Here is a 19923-nt window from a genome sequence, read left to right on the forward strand (position 1 = left end):
GATGGAAGAATCCACATTGCTAAAATGGCTATTTTCCAAATTGATCTGTAGATTCACCATAAACTCGTCATGATCCCAGAAGGCTTTCTCTCTCTCTGTCTCTCTCTCTTTTTTTTTTTTGGATAAATTGACAGGTGATTCTAAAATGAATATTTAAATCTAAAGAAACTAGAATAGCAAAAACAATTTGGAAAAGAAGAAAAATGTTGGACAACTTACACAACCTAATTTCAAGAATTACTGTACAGCTTTAATAATCAAGGCAGGGTGATATTGGCTTTAGTACAGATAATAAGATCAATGATTAGAAAAAAGCCACACATAAATTGTCAACTGATTCTTTGACAGAGGTGCCAAGTTAATCCAAATTAATTAGGGAAAGGTTAGTCTTTTTACTAATGATGCTGAAAAAACCAGAAAACTATTATGGAAATAAATGAATCTCTTTGCATACTTCCTGACAAACACAAGTTTATGGATCAAATGTAAAATCAAAACTACCGTGTTTCGCCCAAAATTAGACCTAGCCGGACAATCAGCTCTATCGCATGTTTCGGAGCAAAAAATAATATAAGACTGGGTATTATATTATATCACATTATATTATATAAGACCCGGTCTTGTATTACAGTAAAATAAGACCGGGTCTTATATTAATTTTTGCTCCAAGAGATGCATTGCAACTGATTGTCCAGCTAGGTCTTATTTTCAGGGAAAGACGGTGTCTGTCTTGAGAACAACACAGGGATGAATTTTTTTTGTAATCTTGGAATAGGCAACATTTTCTTAGAGAAGACACAGAGAGCTCTAACCAAAAATGGAGAACGAAGGGGAAGAGGAGGAGAAGATGGAGAAGGAGGAGAAAGAGAAGAAAAATGGGATTTCAAAACTTTAAAAACTTTAGTTCATCAAAATACACCTCTAAAAGAATGCATAGCAAAGCCCCAGATTGAAAGAAAATGTAAGTTGAACTTTTACATAATAATGCATATTGGAAATATAATGAAAATAATACTCTATGCAAGCATAACATAAAAATCTGAAAAATACTCTTCATCTAGAGTAAAATATTGTGTCATGTAGAATCGTAACTTGCTAAATTTCAAAGATCGAAAATTTTTGCACTTGGAAACAGCTACGTCCACTACTTAGGAGGTGCATAATGTATAGAAGCACTGCCAAAAACTTGCACTCAGTGCTTGTGACAAAAAGGCCAAAATACTCTCCAGAGCATCAGAAATAGTCTTTCTCTGCTGGAATCCATTTCTGAAAACTCAGAAAAACGCAACAGCTAAAATTGGACTCTTTCCTCTGAAATGGTAGATTAGAAAAATAGTAGATACTTTTTCCACTAGCTGCCAAACTTACGTAGTGATTAAGGAGAAGTGATTATTAGTGCATAGCATTTTAGGTTCAAATGTATATGCAACTTAAAAGCACAAAAACCTAATAGTAGCCTTAACGTGTTATAATGTAAGGGTTTCATCCCAAGAAAGTTGTCAGAGCTATTACTGGTTTTACCTCGATTACCTCGATTTTTACCTCGATTTTTAGCTATAATCTTCCATGATTTATTTCTAATGATTTATATATTTAATTTGTTTCACTTGACGTAAGGATGTTTCTCAGAATGCCTAATGATGTCTTAGTTTAATAATTGTATTATGTCTGTATGATCTGTGCTTCTGGGTGTTGGTAAATTCATTTTTATATTTCCCACTCAGTTTTATAAGGACAAAAAGATGATTAAATACTCAAATATTGGCAAAATAATTGTACAGACAAGTGTGGTGACACTGCCAAAAATGAACAGTCAGTAGTGTGGTTAGTTATGAACTGATTAACTTAATGCAAACTCACCTTTGGAAAGACAACTGAAGGATTTAAGTGACAAATTTAAGGTGGGTTTTTATTTTTTTTTATTTTTTTTATTTATTTATTTTTTTTTCATTAAATAAATTTATTTGTTAAAATAATTTAACTCCAAATACAACTGTTGAATTTGCATTGAGTTATAACTACAATTCATGTTTTAATTGAAACGTCAAAGTTTAACAACTGACATTGTTACAAAACAATAAACTGTTGTTCAATTTTAAATGGTCAGTTGTATTAGAGCTCAACAATTAACTGTGAACTATATTTTTCTCTGGGAAACCCCAAATCAATAATGATAAGTCTGTTTCCAAAACCCACTGCAGTCATTCTTGAAACCCTGATCAAGATTTAATAGATGCACAATGACGCATTAAAAAAAAAATAGACCCTCCCCCATAGTCTTTAACATTTGATTGGCTAAGGAGACAATTAAAGCTTACCCAGAGCTAACACAAGACTACAAAAAACTAAAAAACAAAACAAACAAAAACTCAACACAATAAACAAAATAGCACTTTCATATTCATACACGCACAGACAATATTCCCACTGGACAACTCTTGAAAACAAAGAGCAGACATCCTTAGGCAACATTTCTTTACATAGAAAAGCAGATATCAGTAGTTTTACCACAGAAAAGTGATGGCAACTATAGCGATTAGTCAAGTTCAGTCTTAATTCTATAAACCAAAGGAGAAAATCATCAAAGCACCTTTCAATAGTTTAAGATATTATGTAATACTTTTGATCAGATGCTGGCTTGTTTTGTGTAAGTGGAACAAAATGAAAGGCATCAGTTACCATCACTACCACAGCGTAAAAGAACCAAAATAAAAGCTGCAATATAAAAGAAAAAAAATTTAACAAATGCTGCCTTTGTATAAAAAATAAGACAAAACAAAAACAAAAAAATCCTTAGCATAATAGCTAAAAAAAAAAAGTGGGTCTTTGGATCAAACCATAATATTTTTAAGGCATGTTAGAAAAACTTTCACTTATCTAGTTGCTAGTCTGATCAGGGCATAAAATAAATAGTGACACAAGGTCACAAACTTTTCTCTGTAGCCACTATTTTACTTCATGTGCCAACAAATTTAATCTTGTTCTTAAGCTTTTTATTAACATCTCAACAAACACATTCATTCAAGCTGAGTTATAGTCATACCAGATGAAATACCAACAGTAAGAGCGCACGAGGGTTTCCCCGTTTCTGGATCTTTGATGCTTTGTCACTAAATATGTAGGCTGTGTGGAAACACTGTGATCAGGCAGCCACTAAGTCAGTTATTAGTAACATCTTTACAGTAAAAGCCCACCTTATTGTCTGACACAATCACTTCTAAGTAAAACCCCAATTTGAAGATAATCTTTTCCACCTTACATTTTGCCATACTGTTCATATTATTTTTCTTATCTGCATAGCAATCCATAATGTGAATGTTATTAGATGTTTCTAATAAGTAATTTTAGTTGTGATAAATTGCTATTAAATATGGAATTCTAAAAATCAATCATTCTGAGAAGTGAGAGGCTTTAAAACTCAACCAATTCACTAACAAAATATTTGTTTCAGTAGATAAATCGTATTTCTCGAATCTTTGATTTCTCTACATGCTGAGTCGAATTTTACACAATGAAATTTGTTTCAATAGAACTGGTTAGGGCTTTTGTTCTATAAATGAGGTGCTTATAATTGGGGTATAAGAAAACCTATACTGAAGAATGCAAACATTCACAATTCAAAGACGCTGATCACCATGGCCTGGTTTCCCCCACATAGTCTGTTTTCTTATCTATGAAAAGTCCACCTTTTTCTATCCTCTAAGCTTAATGCCAATTTACTAAACACTTGGGGAGGGGGGGTGTGGGCACCAATGATTTCAATTATGTATAATAAACATTTAAATAATTTATATTCTGCAGTACGGATTTTCAGTATAGGCAATTATCTCCAACTTGTGCCAAATTCTTAGGAACAATAAACACACATGCACACATACAGTCTTCTCTCAGTTACACACATAAGACCAGAGGTTACTTGCACAAGAGTGTGAAACCAACAAAACATGGGGCAGTATGTAGATCACAGGCTCAGTGATATTGCAGTTCAAGGCCAAATTTATCTCCAGAGAATCAGCTCAAGATACTCTCTTTAGCATTTGTAACTCTGAAGTTAGTTAAAAACCCTTCTACACTTGATTGTAAAATGTATGAATAGATTTTTCCTGTGCCATTACTCATGCAAATGATAAATACTTCACGGCTATGAAAACCAAAAGTATCAGAGCTTGAGCACCTTTTCAAAACACAATGTTCTCTAGCTTTATTTGCCACTTCAGTAATCAGAGCAAAATTGTTATAAGAAAATCTTAATATAATTCTCCAGGAAAATGAAAGATAAAAGGTTTTTCTGTCCCTTACCTTCCACTCTATAATTTACGTTCTACTTTTAAGCCCAAATTATTTCACATGGTTATTCAATTTTTTTAAATGCCTGCAATAAAGCTCTGCTAGAGCAAACTCGATTTTGAAAGCAGGTTAACCAAGAATCACACCACAACCATAGCCCTTAAAGGCAAGAAGGAATTTGCTGCTTAAACAAACGTAAAAATGCAAGATATTTGTAGTGTCCTGTGAGGTTCTGCAAATGGGAACATGTGGATGCAGCATGGCTTCATTTTCCTTACATGATGGTACTAGTCAGTCTATCAGAACGCTTCTCGTTAGTAAGGCGAGGCAATCTCTTTGCATCCCAGTTGCTCTTCCTTCTTGTTCAGTAAAGTAATCAAGACCATACCTGCTTGGTTAACAGAGGGTGGGTTTGGGGTTGTAATTCGGATCAAACCCTTGTGAGAGCCTCCATTTTCTGTGGCAAAGCAGGTGATTTAACACATTTAAAACCAGATTGTATTTTTACACAACCTGTTCTGACTTATGCTCTACTAAGGATTGATGCATGAATTAGTTCCGTGTCACAAATTAGGATAACATCTACAATTAAGCATCAATTTTGAAAAACAGAAATGTGTCGGCTGAGCAAAGAATCTCTCCCTGTAATGCTGCTGGCAGGTCAGCTGTTATTATGTTACTTGACAGAATACATTGGTTAGAAGCACTATCTCAATGCCTGAAAATTCAGTACTCTCGTAGGAAAATATTTCTCCTTTACTTATTTCTTTTTTAAAGAAGACAAAATATTTTAATTGTAAGTGGTCACAGGAATTCTTCTGGGTTCTCTCTTGTGATTATTTTTAATTTATACAATAGTTGCTTCTGTCAACTCAGGGACCATGCCATCATAGCTTTCAAAGGAGATCACCCTGAAGATCGATTGGCTATGCCTTAAAGTTGCAGGTGCATACAGGAGACTGAGGACAATGGTGAAAACTGTAGTTACTGAACCCAAATGTTACTCAGAGACGTCAACTGACAATCACGGCTGAATTCTGAATAAGGGCAGCTATTTCACTGTAGATCACACCACATGTCCTGCAAACTCCGCAGTCGAGTAGACGGCGTTTGTATCGCCTAGGATATGGGGCAAATCCTGTCCAGGAGAGCCATTTTTGAATGCTATTGTATGTTACATGCGGAACAGCATGGGTCGTCTTTGTCAGGCTGCGCGGCATAGTTCATTTGCCTCACAATTTCTGCAAAGAGTTCATCCACCATTGTTTTACTTTTAGCAGAAGTCTCCATACAGGGGCAGCCCCACTCTTCAGCAAGGGCTCGGCCTTCATTGGATGACACTTCTCTCTCACTTTCCAGGTCCACTTTGTTCCCAACCAAGATGACTGGCACTTTCTCATACCGCTTCACGCGGATGATCCGGTCCCGCATGGGCTTGATGTCCTGGAAGCTCTGCTGGTTGACGAGGCTGTAGACGAGGATGAAGCCCTGGCCGTTCTTGATGTACAGGTCCCGCATGGACGCGAACTGCTCCGTGCCCGCCGTGTCCAGGATCTCCAGCACCGACGACGACGAGTCCACCTCGATCTCCTTGCGGTAGAAGTCCTCGATGGTGGGGTCGTATTTCTCGATGAAGGTGCCGGTCACGAACTGCACGGTCAGGGCGGATTGGCCGACCCCGCCCGAGCCCAGCACCACCACTTTGTACTCGCGCATCGTCCCTCCGCGGCCGCCCGCGACATAGACCTACGCCCGCCGCGCCGAGCTCCCGGACCCTGCCCCGGCGGCCGGCACCGCTGCCTGCCGCGGCCGCCCCCACCTCACAGCTGTCGCGGCCCCCCGGGCGCCGGCGGAAGGAGCGGCGGCCCAAGACATGGACCGATCCCGGCGGCAATGCGCCCCGCGGGGGCCGGCAGGAACTAAGGGCGAGCAGCGAACGCGAGCCGCCCGAGCCGCCCGAGCCCCCCGAGCCGCCCGAGCCGCCCGAGCCCCCCGAGCCGCCCGAGCCCCCCGAGCCGCCCGAGCCGCCCGAGCCCCCCGAGCCCCCCGAGCCGCCCGAGCCCCCCGAGCCGCCCGAGCCGCCCGAGCCCCCCGAGCCGCCCGAGCCCCCCGAGCCGCCCGAGCCCCCCGAGCCGCCCGAGCCGCCCGAGCCCCCCGAGCCCCCCGAGCCGCCCGAGCCCCCCGAGCCGCCCGAGCCCCCCGAGCCGCCCGAGCCCCCCGAGCCGCCCGAGCCGCCCGAGCCCCCCGAGCCCCCCGAGCCGCCCGAGCCCCCCGAGCCGCCCGAGCCGGCCGAGCCCCCCGAGACCCCCGAGCCGCCCGAGCCCCCCGAGCCCCCCGAGCCGCCCGAGCCCCCCGAGCCGCCCGAGCCCCCCGAGCCGCCCGAGCCGGCCGAGCCGCCCGAGACCCCCGAGCCGCCCGAGCCCCCCGAGCCGCCCGAGCCCCCCGAGCCGCCCGAGACCCCCGAGCCGCCCGAGCCGGCCGAGCCCCCCGAGCCCCCCGAGCCGCCCGAGACCCCCGAGCCGCCCGAGCCGGCCGAGCCGGCCGAGCCCCCCGAGCCCCCCGAGCCGCCCGAGCCCCCCGAGCCGCCCGAGCCCCCCGAGCCGCCCGAGCCCCCCGAGCCCCCCGACCCGCCCGAGCCGCCCGAGCCCCCCGAGCCGCCCGAGCCGGCCGAGCCGCCCGAGCCCCCCGAGCCCCCGGAGCCGCCCGAGCCCCCCGAGCCCCCCGAGCCGCCCGAGCCCCCCGAGCCGCCCGAGCCCCCCGAGCCCCCCGAGCCGCCCGAGCCCCCCGAGCCGGCCGAGCCGGCCGAGCCGCCCGAGCCCCCCGAGCCCCCCGAGCCGCCCGAGACCCCCGAGCCGCCCGAGCCGGCCGAGCCCCCCGAGCCCCCCGAGACCCCCGAGCCCCCCGAGCCCCCCGAGCCGCCCGAGCCCCCCGAGCCCCCCGAGCCGCCCGAGACCCCCGAGCCGCCCGAGCCGCCCGAGCCCCCCGAGCCGCCCGAGCCCCCCGAGCCGCCCGAGACCCCCGAGCCGGCCGAGCCGGCCGAGCCCCCCGAGCCGGCCGAGCCGCCCGAGACCCCCGAGCCGCCCGAGCCGCCCGAGCCCCCCGAGCCGGCCGAGCCGCCCGAGACCCCCGAGCCGCCCGAGCCGGCCGAGCCCCCCGAGCCGGCCGAGCCCCCCGAGCCGCCCGAGCCCCCCGAGCCGCCCGAGCCCCCCGAGCCGCCCGAGCCGCCCGAGCCCCCCGAGCCGCCCGAGCCCCCCGAGCCCCCCGAGCCGCCCGAGCCCCCCGAGCCCCCCGAGCCGCCCGAGCCCCCCGAGCCGCCCGAGCCCCCCGAGCCGCCCGAGCCGCCCGAGCCCGCCCGAGCCCCCCCGAGCCCCCCCGAGCCCCCCCGAGCCGCCCGAGCCCCCCGAGCCGCCCGAGCCGCCCGAGCCGCCCGAGCCCCCCGATCCCCCCGAGCCGCCCGAGCCCCCCGAGCCGCCCGAGCCCCCCGAACGGCCCGACCCCCCCGAGCCCCCCGAGCCCCCCGAGCCGGCCGAGCCGCCCGAGCCCCCCGAGCCCCCCGAGCCGGCCGAGCCCCCCGAGCCGCCCGAGCCCCCCGAGCCGCCCGAGCCCCCCGAGCCGGCCGAGCCCCCCGAGCCGCGGGCCCGCAGTGCTGCCCGCCAGCCTCCTAAGGTGGCTTTTTAAAAAGGTGTCTGAAAATCAAACCGGCTATAATAATACTGGTCCAGTTGTCACAAATTGACAAGTGAATATAATACCAACTAAAGAAAGGATTGGAAATGTGGATCTTTTCTGGCCATTCTAGACTGAATAAATCGGTGAAATCCTGAGGCAAAACAGCAAATTTCCTTTCTTTCTTAACATATATACTGAAAAGAGAAAGAGATTTCTAGTTTCACAGGCCTTATTCAAAAAGCAGATAAGTACAAAGTATACTCCAATTTTTAAAGAAGATTTTTGGGTCTAAGGTGATAGATATTGAGGTTGAAAATAAAACGTTTCAAAATACAAGAGTTTTCTCTGGGAAATCAAGCTTTTAAATGCTTTTGTGTTTTATACATCGAAATTAATACATTTCAGTTTTAGGGTACATAAAGTTTTTTTTTTCTTCTCTCATTTATGGTTTTTGCTTCCCCCAAGTTCTCTGCCTGTTACATACCTGTTTTCTTAATTCAGGAAATGAAATTTCCTATTTCATTTTGCTCAGACGACCCAGCAGAAGCCTGGGCCAGCGCCCACCGAGGTCCGAATGGAACTCAGCGCTGCCCACAGGCCACCTCTGAAGCTTGAGGCGCCTGGGCCTTGCACGTGGGCTCCGGGTGCCCTTGACCTTGGCCCCGGGGCTCTGTGCGCATGCGCAGCCCTCGGCCTCTGCCCCGTGCACCGTTGCTTGGTGACGGCCGTTCCGGGCGGAGAGATTCCAAACCGCCTTGCTGTCCTGCGGGGATACTGTGGCGACTGGAGTTGGCTGCTCTAGAGGCTACTGTTGGCTGGGCGCGGAGAAAACAGGCGTGAGAAGTGCGGAGGAGGTTCTGAAGCCCGTGGCTTGGCCATGAAGAAGTGTTTTGGCTCTGGGCTTCAGAAGGTCAGGTCCCGCTTGGGTTTCCGAAGGAGACCCCAGAGCGATGGTGGTGGCTGGCAGCCTGAGGCCGGAGGTGGGGTCACCTCGGAGTCCGGGTACTGCAACCAAGGCAGAGATCGCATACAAATCTACAGAGCTGCCGCCAGGGGCAACGTATCAGAAGTGCAGAGGCTGCTCTCGCTCCATCCAGAGAGACTGGATGACAGAGACCTGCAGAAGAGGTGAGCGGGCCTGGGGGGCCGCAGGGCACGGGCCGGAGGCGGCGGGGGCCTGGGAGAGGGGCCTGGGAGGGGCGGTACGCTGGTGGGGCCCTTACCCCGGGGGCAGGGCCCAGGCCGCCGTGGTGAGCACCAGGACAAACTCTCAAGGTCCCGTCACTCATAATTCCCCTTACAAAGCACTTTACTGACAATTTTAAACAAATTCAACTAAATATCAGTAATAGAAATGAAAAGAAGTATAGCATTTGAAAAAGAAGCATTTTACTTTTGATGTGCACAGTTTTAGACCATGTTGTTAAACACTACAGAAAAGTGCGTAATGAGAAAACTGATTCCCATAATAGAGCGACTTGTGGGCTAAAAAAATCAGCTAAAACCCAGTATCCGTTTTACATCAGTGTCCACCCATGTATGTATGGTGTTTATTGAGGGGCCTTAGAAGGGAAGCTTCCAGTGGAAGATGGCTGTGGTCTGTCTAGGAAGACTCGTTTTCTCACCGCGTGTGCTCTTCCTCTAGTTATCAGTTTTCCACAAGCCAACTAAACTCTCAGGGTTTTAAAAGTTTTGGGTTGCACATGGTGTCTCTTTGATTGTAGTGATAAAATTAAGAATCATTCTGCATAGTAGACGAAGATTTGCCCTTCTAGGTGTCAACGGGTGCTCTATTGCCACCATTTCTTTACTAAGAGCTGAAAAGAGAGATAAATGATTGGAATATAGCAGAAAATGCCCAAACACCCTAATATATGCAGGATGTTAGAGCTTCATAGTGATGACATTTCGCGTTAGTAGAAAATATGAATTACTCATGAATGATGGAGAAATACCTGTTAAGTATTTGGAGAAAATTTGTTAGATTTTCATGTCACAAAAATAAGTTCCAGATGTACTGTAGATTAAAAATTATAAATATACAAAATGAGGAAGGTACCAGAAGAAAACAGAAATGCCTATTTATACAATTTTTTATGTTGGCGAAGACTTCAAAAAAACCAAGAGTTCAGAAGGTTGGTTGAGCAATATAAGAAATCAATAGTCTCTGTATATCAGAAAATAATACTAACAAAATAAAAGAAAAGGTACTTGCAAATTATGTACAGCATACACATATCAGGGAAAAGTGTATCTTTGTTTTATAGAGAAGTGTCTGAAATCAACAGAAAAAAGCGCTCGAATTTTGAATTGGACCAAGTTCTTTCTGTGTATCTATAAGTGACCAATATTTAGTGCCCCAGGTAAAAAAAAAAAAAGGAATTAAAGTTGAAAGAGAAATGAAAACTTCTTTTCCATCCTCAAAGGTTGAGAAGATGAGGAGTCATGGTACTTGTACTTCTGCTTCAAATTAAAGTTGCTTCAGACTTTTCAAAGTTTGGTGACTTTTCATTTTGGTGATAAGTACCACATTTAAAAATGTATATTCCCTTTACTCATCAATTCCAAGTGCTAAAATGTTTTTATGAAATAATTATATAAATCACATACAATTTGCTTTTCTCAGCACTGCTTACAATATCAATGTATTGTGAAAAACTCACATCAACACATTTCGTAAATAAATTGCAGTGCATCTGTAGGATGGAATTACCTGAGACCGCTGAAGGTGGTATGGATAATACATACATGTTTACATGCAAAGATGTACTTTGGTAGATTGGAAAAGGAGAAAGAATTCCTTTGATTATACACACACACAGACTACGATGTTATTTTAGCCAAAAATATGTGCAAACTTGATTACTGAGTATTTGTACAGTGACATTTTCTTTTTTAAAAAGTCTGATCTCTACACTGAACATATACAGAAATTCTAGTAACAGTTTATTATTAATAAAGTAGTCCCAGGTAATATTTCATTATTCCCAGGAATATGAATCTTGTACAGATTAAAACAATTTCTCACTTCTATTTTCAATTTTTTTTTTTTAAAGATTGGTATTTTCTGGCAACTTTTAGCCTCTTCAGAAGTAAAGGCAGTCTTTTTATCTGTGCCGGTAGAAGTTCATGTATCTATATTTCTGTACACACTTATTTTTTTATTATATAGAGCTTCATTACCTATAACATTAAGTGATTTTTGATTCATCATTTTGGTTCTGTCTTTATGGAAATCAAAAATAGCACATATAAGTGATTATTACTATTGCAGAAGTACTGCTTTACTATAAACATTTTGTTTAAAAACATTGAACTCTCCAGCTGTAGTTATCCCTTCTTTCAATCCATTTATTCATCAAATATACACTGAATAACTGTTACGGAGCAGACACAGTCTACTCGGGACTCTCAGAATCTATCTCTCAGGCCCTCTTCATCCTTAAAAACTTTATGTTGCCCAGTAGGAGCGAAATGAAAAATTGTAAATGGACGTAATAGTACCTAATCTCCATTGAAGCTTTTCCTCCCTCGTTTCAAATAAAAGGATTTCTACAGTTAGGACATTGTGAACAGTAACCAAACTTGCTGTTTACCTAGTGTACAATAGTATTAAATATGAGTATCGATCACTGGAAATCGTCCGATTTTCATATAATCTATGACTCGAAACAGACAATGAAAGGAGCCATCCTTAGTCACTTGAATGCTGAGTCTCCTTTGGCTTCAAGTTTCTTGAAAATCAAAACAAGAATTACTTTGTGATTTTAGTCCTCTTTCCCCATGATGCCCTTAAGAATGAACATTTATTTAGATGCCAATTTATGACGAGAACTGCGGAAGGTCTGGTGTGTTTCCATTATTTCACTTCACGTCAGGGTGGTAAGATGCCGGTTCTTGTAAATACCAGTAAGAAATTATTTAAATGCTGCCAACTATACTTTCAAGGCACTCTGAATTGTACATTGCCTTCCAGAGTCAGAGGTGTTAAAATATGAGAAAAGAAGCATCTTAGAACCACTGAAATACAGTGTTCTTTCTTAATCCTTAAAACATAGCTGCAAAGTAGGTGGAATGATATCATTTTACTTAATTGAAATGTTGTCTTGTAAAGTAGTAGTGATGGTAATAATTCTGATAATATTACCAGTTACTGAGCTGTGTGTTTTGTGCTAGGAACCTAAGTAAACACTTTACATAGATTCCCATGTGAGCCCACAACAGTGTTAACTACTGTTTTTATCCCCACTTTGTTGATGAGGAAATGGAGGCACACAAAGGCTAAGGGACAGCTAATAAGTGGTCGAATTAAATTAGGATCAAACCGAGTTGAGCTGATTCCCCAGGGCATGCTCTCTGTAGTCACATAGGCTGCTCTTTCCTTAGTGTGGCGAGTAAGCAGAGCTCGTGAATATTGTACTTTGTGCAGAAGAAAACTCCATGTTGGTTCTGAAGGCATTGGAGTGGCGTGTCATGTTTACAATTGCGTGCAGAGCTGCATGTTTGAGACAGTGCCCTGTAATGTCCTAAATGTCCTCTCACCCTCATAGGACTGCTCTCCATTTGGCCTGCACCTTTGGCCATTCGGAAGTGGTGACTCTTCTAGCAGAGAAAAAATGCCAGATGAATTTCGGTGACAACAGAAACAAGACAGCTCTAATAAAGGTATGTGGTAGCCAGCTCTGTCAACAGGAGATGGATTTTATTTTAGTATTTAGAATAAAAATGAATTTATCTCAATTAACTATAACTAATTGTGGAAACTTGTGGAATGCTTACTTTGAATTCCCATAATTTACCGTTTATTTAATGACGTAATCCTGACAGGCCGTGGAGAGCCAGGAAGAGGAGTGTGCAACAATCCTACTACAACATGGAGCGGATCCACATGTGAAGGACGATTGTGACAACACGGCTCTCCACTACGCGGCCATAGGGCAAAACACCGCGATAGTTGAACAGCTGCTGCAACATCAGGCAGATATGGAAGCAACCAATGAGGTATAGATCCACAGACTGTATTTACACAATATTTGTTATACGTGTGTTTCAGTCACAAGCATTTTATTTCTAGTCGACATATACTGCATGCTGTACATCGCTCCCTGTCGCCATAGAAACAAGTCCAAAGCCAAGTCAGGAAGGGGAAATGAGGTGGCCACAGAAAGGGCCCAGCTCTGTCCTGTAACAGTCCTGTTACTGCGTGGGAGTGGGTGGCAGGCTCAGAGCCCACCAAGGACTGACGACCCGGGGGGAGGGAAGTATGTGGGGGTGGCTGCTGCAGGGCAGGGCCTAGGAGATGGGTGAGCCTGGGTCCCGCCAGGGAGCTGGGGGGTGCAGGTAGGGAGGGGAAGCAGCAGGACACAGGCCCTGAGCACCCCAGGCCTCGGGGATTCTGAAGATCGGGGCAGGAGGGCCAGCACGTTTGGACATCCAGCAAGGGCATCGGCCTGTGCTCCTAGCCACTCTGCCAGCCACGGCCCCCCTTGGGGTCTCCACCTCGGAGTGGGGCTCCTGCTCAGGCTGGCGGAGGTGCTGGGCGGGTTTTAGGTGTACAGAGGGAGCAGGTGATGGGGACGCGTTCACCCCTTTTTGTTCTTGGACATACATCACCGCTCGCCACTGCAACCCCAGCAGGAATGCCCTTGGTTGACAGAGGAAGGGTCAATTTTACACCTTTGGAAGCTCAAGTGTTCCCTGAATGCAAACAGTTGGAACTTAATTTTCTAAAATTTTACTTTACGTGATGATACCTCTAAAGTAGCAGTAGAGGGCACAGCTCTCTTTTATGCACTTATGATAAATTACTTGTGAAAACAACACTTGTAACAGGCAACACTTCCTTTTTTAAGTGTTTTTTCACGTCCGAGTTGTTTTCCAATTAATGCAAAACAATGCAGGAAAGCAAAATTTGCCTTTGAAATCGGCTTTACCTTAAAACTCAAACAAACAAAAGCATTTTACAATATCATAGTAATCTTCCCGCTGTTGACAAATTGCTATTTATAAACAAATGATTTATATAAAGCTATTTAGTTTTCATTGGCTAAAGCCTAAGAGGTAAAAAGGAAAGGGAAAGGAAATAACTATCAGAAATATGCAGGGCAATTTGGAAATTTGGCTATTGAGGGGAAATAACAAGAAGAGGTTTTTCAAAACCTCATGGACACAGACAGCAGTTCAATATTTGCCAGAGGGTAAAGGCGGGAGGGGTGATAGATGAGGAAAAAGGGGTCAAACATAATGGTGGTGGAAGGAGAACTGACTCTGGTGGTGAGCACACAATGCGATATACAGATGCTGTATCATAGAAATGACACTTGCAACCAACGTGATTTTACTAATCAATGTCACCCCAATAAGTTTAATTAATAAACAGAGGTTTTTTTATTTTTGTTTTCCTTCAGTTTATATGCTTAGTCAAGGTCCTCTTCAGTTTTGGGGGATAATAATCCTTAGTTTGGGAGAGAGAGTTAGTGAGTTTTAAATTCCCCTAAGACCACATCTAGGAAGGCTCCGAATCCACCAGATTACAGTGAACAGGTGGCAATTAAGTGGGAAAGGAAGGAAAGACAGATAATTAAGTGACATATCATCTGTTCTGGCAGAAAGAGCCACCTAGGTAAGAGTCTAAACTCTGCTGTGAAATGTAGACTGTCCCATGAGAAGTAAGGAGTTTAGCAGTAATGAAATCAAGTTGCATTTTAATTGTTAATCCCGTTTCCACTCCTACCCAGGAAATTAAGTGTGGTTTTCATAAGTGACATGTCTCTTCCACTTTTATTTGGCCTAATCCTCAATATCAGAGGAAATTGGTGACATAGGCGAGAGAAGAGGAGACTGAAGTGATCGTCTACTGGACTAGTTCTTGGCTAGAATTATGCTGGCGAATCACAGTCACCCTAGGAACTTTAAAAACATTCACAACCATTTACAAGCTAGGCTCTTCCTGAAGGTTTTGACTATGTAAAGCTAATAAGGCCTGGACATGTGTTGTTTAGAAATATTTCCCTGAGATTCTGATACAACTCTTGGTTAAGAACTACTAGTGCAATATATCAATTCGCAGATCTCAAATACTTAAGAAATCTCTAGAAGAGGTGGAGTTTGAGAGGTGATTTTCCTTCAGCTCTCTCCTTCCCAACACTCTTTGCCTGACTTTTGAACTGTCTGTACCTCTGGGCTCGAGAAGTGGAAGGAAATATCATTGGCAGTATCTACTGGCTTAAAGAAGAACACCTTTTTCCTTTCAGCCATCAGTCATTCACTGGTGCTCTGAGAATCTTTAGAAACTTGCTGATGGGTGGTCTCCTAATGCATAGAATCGGGCCCTTTAAGAGTTTTGCCGATGGACATGCGTCCTATTTGGGAGACCACCTCAGGGATACTGTGGATACCTGATCATGGCATTGTACATCAGAAGCTAAACATTAATGAATGCCAACTATAATTTTATATATATAATGTGATGGTTCAGTGTGAGGTCGGAGGGATAGTGGATGGGGGCAGGGGGGTTCACAGTATGAGGGATATAAATGATGAACGTCTAAGTATTACCTTGTTTTGTACACCTGAAACTAATAAATAAATTAATTAATTAAAAAAAAAAAGAGTTTTGCATGTTTGTTTGTGCTCAGGTTGTTAGATCAACAAATGCTTACTGCATGCGGGGTTTTCCTGCAGTAATAGGAAATTGTGAACCTGCTTTTTTTGCCTGTTGTTCTGTAAATCTCCAGTTTTCTTTTCTTTGTTTTTAATTAAATTTATTAGGATGACAATGGTTATTGTATTTAAATAGGTTTCAAGTGTACATTTCTATAATGCATCATCTATATGTCATAGTATGTGCTCACCACCCAGAGTCAGTTCTGCCTTCACCGTATATTTGACCCCCCTTACCCTCTTCTACTATCCACCGTCCCCCCTTATGTTCTGGTAACCACTGAACTGTTGTCTGTGTCTGTGAGTTTTTGTTTCCTTGTCTTGTTCGTCTGTTGCTTTCAGTTTCATATCCCTCATATGAGTGAAGTCGTATGGTCCTCGACTTTTTCTGTCCGATTTGTGTTGCATAGCATAATACTGTCATGATCCATCCATGTTGTCCCAAATGGCAGCATTTCATTTTTTTCTATGGCAGAGTAGTATGCCATTGTGTTTGCATACAACATCTTTTTTATCCAGTCATCTATTGAAGGACAGTTTTGTTGTTTCCATTTCTGGGCCACCGTAAATGTTGCTGCAATGATCGAAGGTGTGTGATAAACTCTCTCAGTATGTCTGTGAAATTCATAGAGCCGTGGCATAATCACGATGGTAGGTTTAAACATGAAATCCCGTGAAGTTAGTAGCAATACAGATGGGAAGTGTCAATAATTTAGTGTCAGCAGTTCTATAATGTAATTATCCATTGGGTTAACAATCTGAAAAATGAATACAAATAGATTATGGTTTGAATAAGAATGGGAAAAATTCTTGAAGTGGGTGTAATGAGTCTAAATGACAGTTTTATTGCATGTTGGGGCCCAGTTTTTTAATGAAGCATATGATACTAAAAAACAGAAAGATTTTACATACAAATATTCACATTATACACAAACATTTGGAAACAGCAGATAAAAAATTCCAAGTGGGCCACGGACTAATTATGGCTCCTCAATATGTTTCGTTTGCCTCCATATGTTGAGTCAACATCGAAAGTTTTGGAGACTCATGAAGAAGTAAGGATGTCAAGCTTCTCTGAAAGAATCAAGCCTGGTCCCCTTGAGCCCTGACTACAGTTGGGTGTCCTGTGGCGAGGCTGCACCTCTTATATGAGACATGTGTTCCCTAGTGTGCCACTGTCCCCACCTGGGTTCTTCACTTACTTGGGTCACCTTCTTTGCCTCCGTAAGCACTGGAGTGTGCGATTCCTGTTTTATAGAATATTTTGATAAACGCTTCAAGATTTTCAAGACAGTCTATATTGATTTATTATATGTATTCTATATTAATCTCCTTAGAATGAGAGTGAGTTTTTCAAGCTAGAATTCTAAGTTTTTCTTTTTAAAAAACAAAAACCAAAAAACTTCCTTTTTCATTATATGTCCTATAAAGAATCATACCCATTGAAATGTCTTTAAGTCTTATGAGGTCAATGATGGTTATAGTTGTAGATGTTATGCATATTGCAGGCAGTATTCTATCATCCTCCTCAACGTGGTTCCTTAAAAATGCAAGTGATTTAGTCGCTTTCATGATGCTAAAAATCATCCATATAGATCAGCATTAAAACGTGAACTGATAAGCCATGATATTTTATTTCGGAGTTACATTTTGCCTGAGCTATAAAATAATTTTAAGTAGCAATTAAAATAGAACCAGAATAAAAAAGAGATTTTTTCAGAAAGTAGATAGGCATTGGGGTCCCAAGGTTATCATTGTAACTGAGAATAAAATTTCACATTGAGCTTACCAACAGCTAAGATAAAAACCCATCGTCTTATAATGGGAGAAAACCAATGGACCATTTAGTGATAAGCAATCAAAGGTCATTTGAAGCCTAACTCTTTTTAATTTAGAGTCCACTTCCTTAGTGACCCTTTTGGAGCAGGAGAGCCTGAAGTTGACATCTGGGATCCTGAGAACATGGATAGAAGAGAAGCAAGCAAGTTTGTATAAGCTGCAGAAAACCTCACCTCTGTTGGAAAGCTCTCCGAACTGTATCCCTGAAATTCTGTGATATTTCAAACGTTAATGTTTGCCACAGAAAAGTATTGTCAAATCGGGATTAAGCAACCTGAAACACTTCTTTAGTAATAACCATATAAAGCACAGTTTTATAATACTTCTCAAACACAGGTGATCTTTCTGGAATCTTCCTACTGGGGCACAGTAATTAATTTCTGCTAAAGTACATATTCTTTGGAATATAATGTAACAAACACTACCCCAGAAATAATTATTTAGGTTATCAATTCAATGAAACGACTTAAAGCATTTACGTCTATGTTTTCGAGCTTGGAGATACAGGGATGGAGAATAGCCCCTGCCCTCAGAAGGCTCTGGGTTCAGGTGGGGAACGATAAAATAACTGCAGTATAGTGCGATAGAGATTGTGATGGGAGCAAAGTTCTTGGCACCAGGACTGTCAGTGTTTGAAGGGAGTTCTGGAGAATGAGGTGGAAGTCCATCTGTTGGAGAGGAAGGGGGAGGATATTTTAAAGGGAAGGAGCAGCAGACGACAACACAGAGGGCTACTTTTTATTTACTTTCTCTAGTGTATGTTCAAGTTTAGAGGATCTTTTATGAGTTTTCAAATTCAATTTAGAACTACGTAGTTTTTTAAGCTATAAATTGTTTTCTCTGTTTTACAGTTTGGTTTTACACCACTTTTATTTGCTGTGAATGAGAACTGCCCGAAAATGGTGGAATATTTACTCGAGAGACATGCAAACATACATGCAGTTGATAAGTGGAAAAGGTACTTGTTTGTTTGTTTTTTAACTTAGAACTGTTTTAGAGCGGTAACAGTTACTCAAGTCAGAAAGATTAAATTAAGAAGAAGAGGATTAACCTATAATTACAAAGTGAAAAATATCAGCACATCGTCAGTTAGGTAGAATAGCAATTATTCTGACTGGTGAACAGGAAGAACCGTATCCTGCAGGATTCATATTCATTTATGATATCGACTGATGTCATTTGTCATTGCAGTTTTTGGTCACATGGTATTATATTAGCTAAAGGGTTTTCACGGTAATTTTACTAGTTTTGTATAGTATGGACTCTAACTTAGTTTATGATACAATATTGGGTTTAGTCTCTCTGACAGTTTTTTTAACCTCTACTGTGTATTCAGGTTTCCTTAAAAGATGCACGTTAAACATAAATAGGAGTTGATTTTGTTGTTTGGATGACTCTGCTTTAAATTGTTTTCCTGAAGGAATACTGATGTTATAGGGTTTTCCCTAAATGACTGTGAATTACTACTACCAGATATTCCTCAGTTTTTATTCTTTTTTCATTTCTAGTCTATTTTGATGTTTTTTTAAATCATTTTTAATTGGTATGGGTAGAAGGGAGAAAGACAACATTAACTGAATAAACTTCTTCTTTAATGAAACAAGTCATAGATGGGTGATTAAAAAAGAGATGGGCTTTCAGTTCACTCAGGACTGGGTTAAAAGCTCAGCTTTCCTACGTGTCACGTGTGTGACCGTGGGAACATTACTGTCATCACCAAACATGTTTCCCGATGTGGAAACGAGGGAAATAATATCTCCTTCAAGTACGGTCGTGTGTCATGACCTGGCATGTGATTCAGTGCCCAGCACATGCTTATGAGCACCGTTAACTCAACGATGACAATGTTTACTAGAATTATCACTAATATTATTGTTTTGAGCCTGCCAAGTAGCTTTAACTTACTTGAATTCTAGCTGACTTTGGATGCACCATATATAAGACTAAGGAAGAAACGGGAAATTCTTCATTGAAATCTTCACCTACTTCAGTTAAGTGACCTCAGCAGAGTTACTTGGCTATTAGAGAACTTTAAATTAGCACCTTCTAGGTAATACCCAGTGGGGCAAGAGGCTTTTTTTTTGTTTTTATGTCCCTTCATTTTAGCCTTGGACATAATTTACAAAGATGAACACTTAAGCATGTAAATGGTCGATTGTATACAGATAAGCACTGTATTGAACTTGGTAAAGTCTCTCAATGTTGCTGTGTACGTAACTGAAAGTTCCTAAGGGTGAAGTTGTCTCTCCGTTATTTCAGAACAGCCCTCATGCTTGCTGCAAGGAATAAGTCCTCAAATACAGTCCGGCTTCTGCTTCAGGCAGGTGCAGATGTCTTTGCTCGAGATGACACTGGGCGCACCGCGGAAGAATATGCTTTCTCTAAGGGTTTGAAGGAGTAAGTGTGTACATTGAAATGCTAGTTATCACCAAACTGGGCTTCCAAACACTTGAACTGTTACTTCTT

The 19923-nt window shown here is 43.3% G+C and overlaps 2 protein-coding genes across 2 annotated transcripts; one reads left to right on the forward strand and one right to left on the reverse strand.

Moving 5' to 3' along the window:
- Nucleotides 1–5110: 5110 nt before the first annotated feature.
- Nucleotides 5111–6003, reverse strand: LOC308502947 (ras-related protein Rap-2a-like; the record flags this gene model as incomplete). The annotated part of the gene is made up of 1 exon (XM_081080749.1): nucleotides 5111–6003. The coding sequence occupies one exon, from the start codon at nucleotides 6001–6003 to the stop codon at nucleotides 5452–5454; it is 552 nt and encodes a 183-aa protein (XP_080936875.1). The 3' UTR covers nucleotides 5111–5451.
- A 2729-nt stretch (nucleotides 6004–8732) lies between these two features.
- Nucleotides 8733–19854, forward strand: LOC308502948 (uncharacterized protein; the record flags this gene model as incomplete). Its single annotated transcript, XM_081080750.1, has 5 exons — nucleotides 8733–9084; nucleotides 12507–12621; nucleotides 12784–12957; nucleotides 18309–18415; nucleotides 19717–19854. Coding segments are annotated over exons 1-5 (785 nt in total), but the record flags the coding sequence as incomplete, so codon positions are not given.
- Between the last annotated feature and the right edge of the window lie 69 nt (nucleotides 19855–19923).

This window comes from Rhinolophus hipposideros (genome assembly GCF_964194185.1).
Source record: "Rhinolophus hipposideros genome assembly, contig: SUPER_9_unloc_1, whole genome shotgun sequence".
NCBI classification, from domain to species: domain Eukaryota; kingdom Metazoa; phylum Chordata; class Mammalia; order Chiroptera; family Rhinolophidae; genus Rhinolophus; species Rhinolophus hipposideros.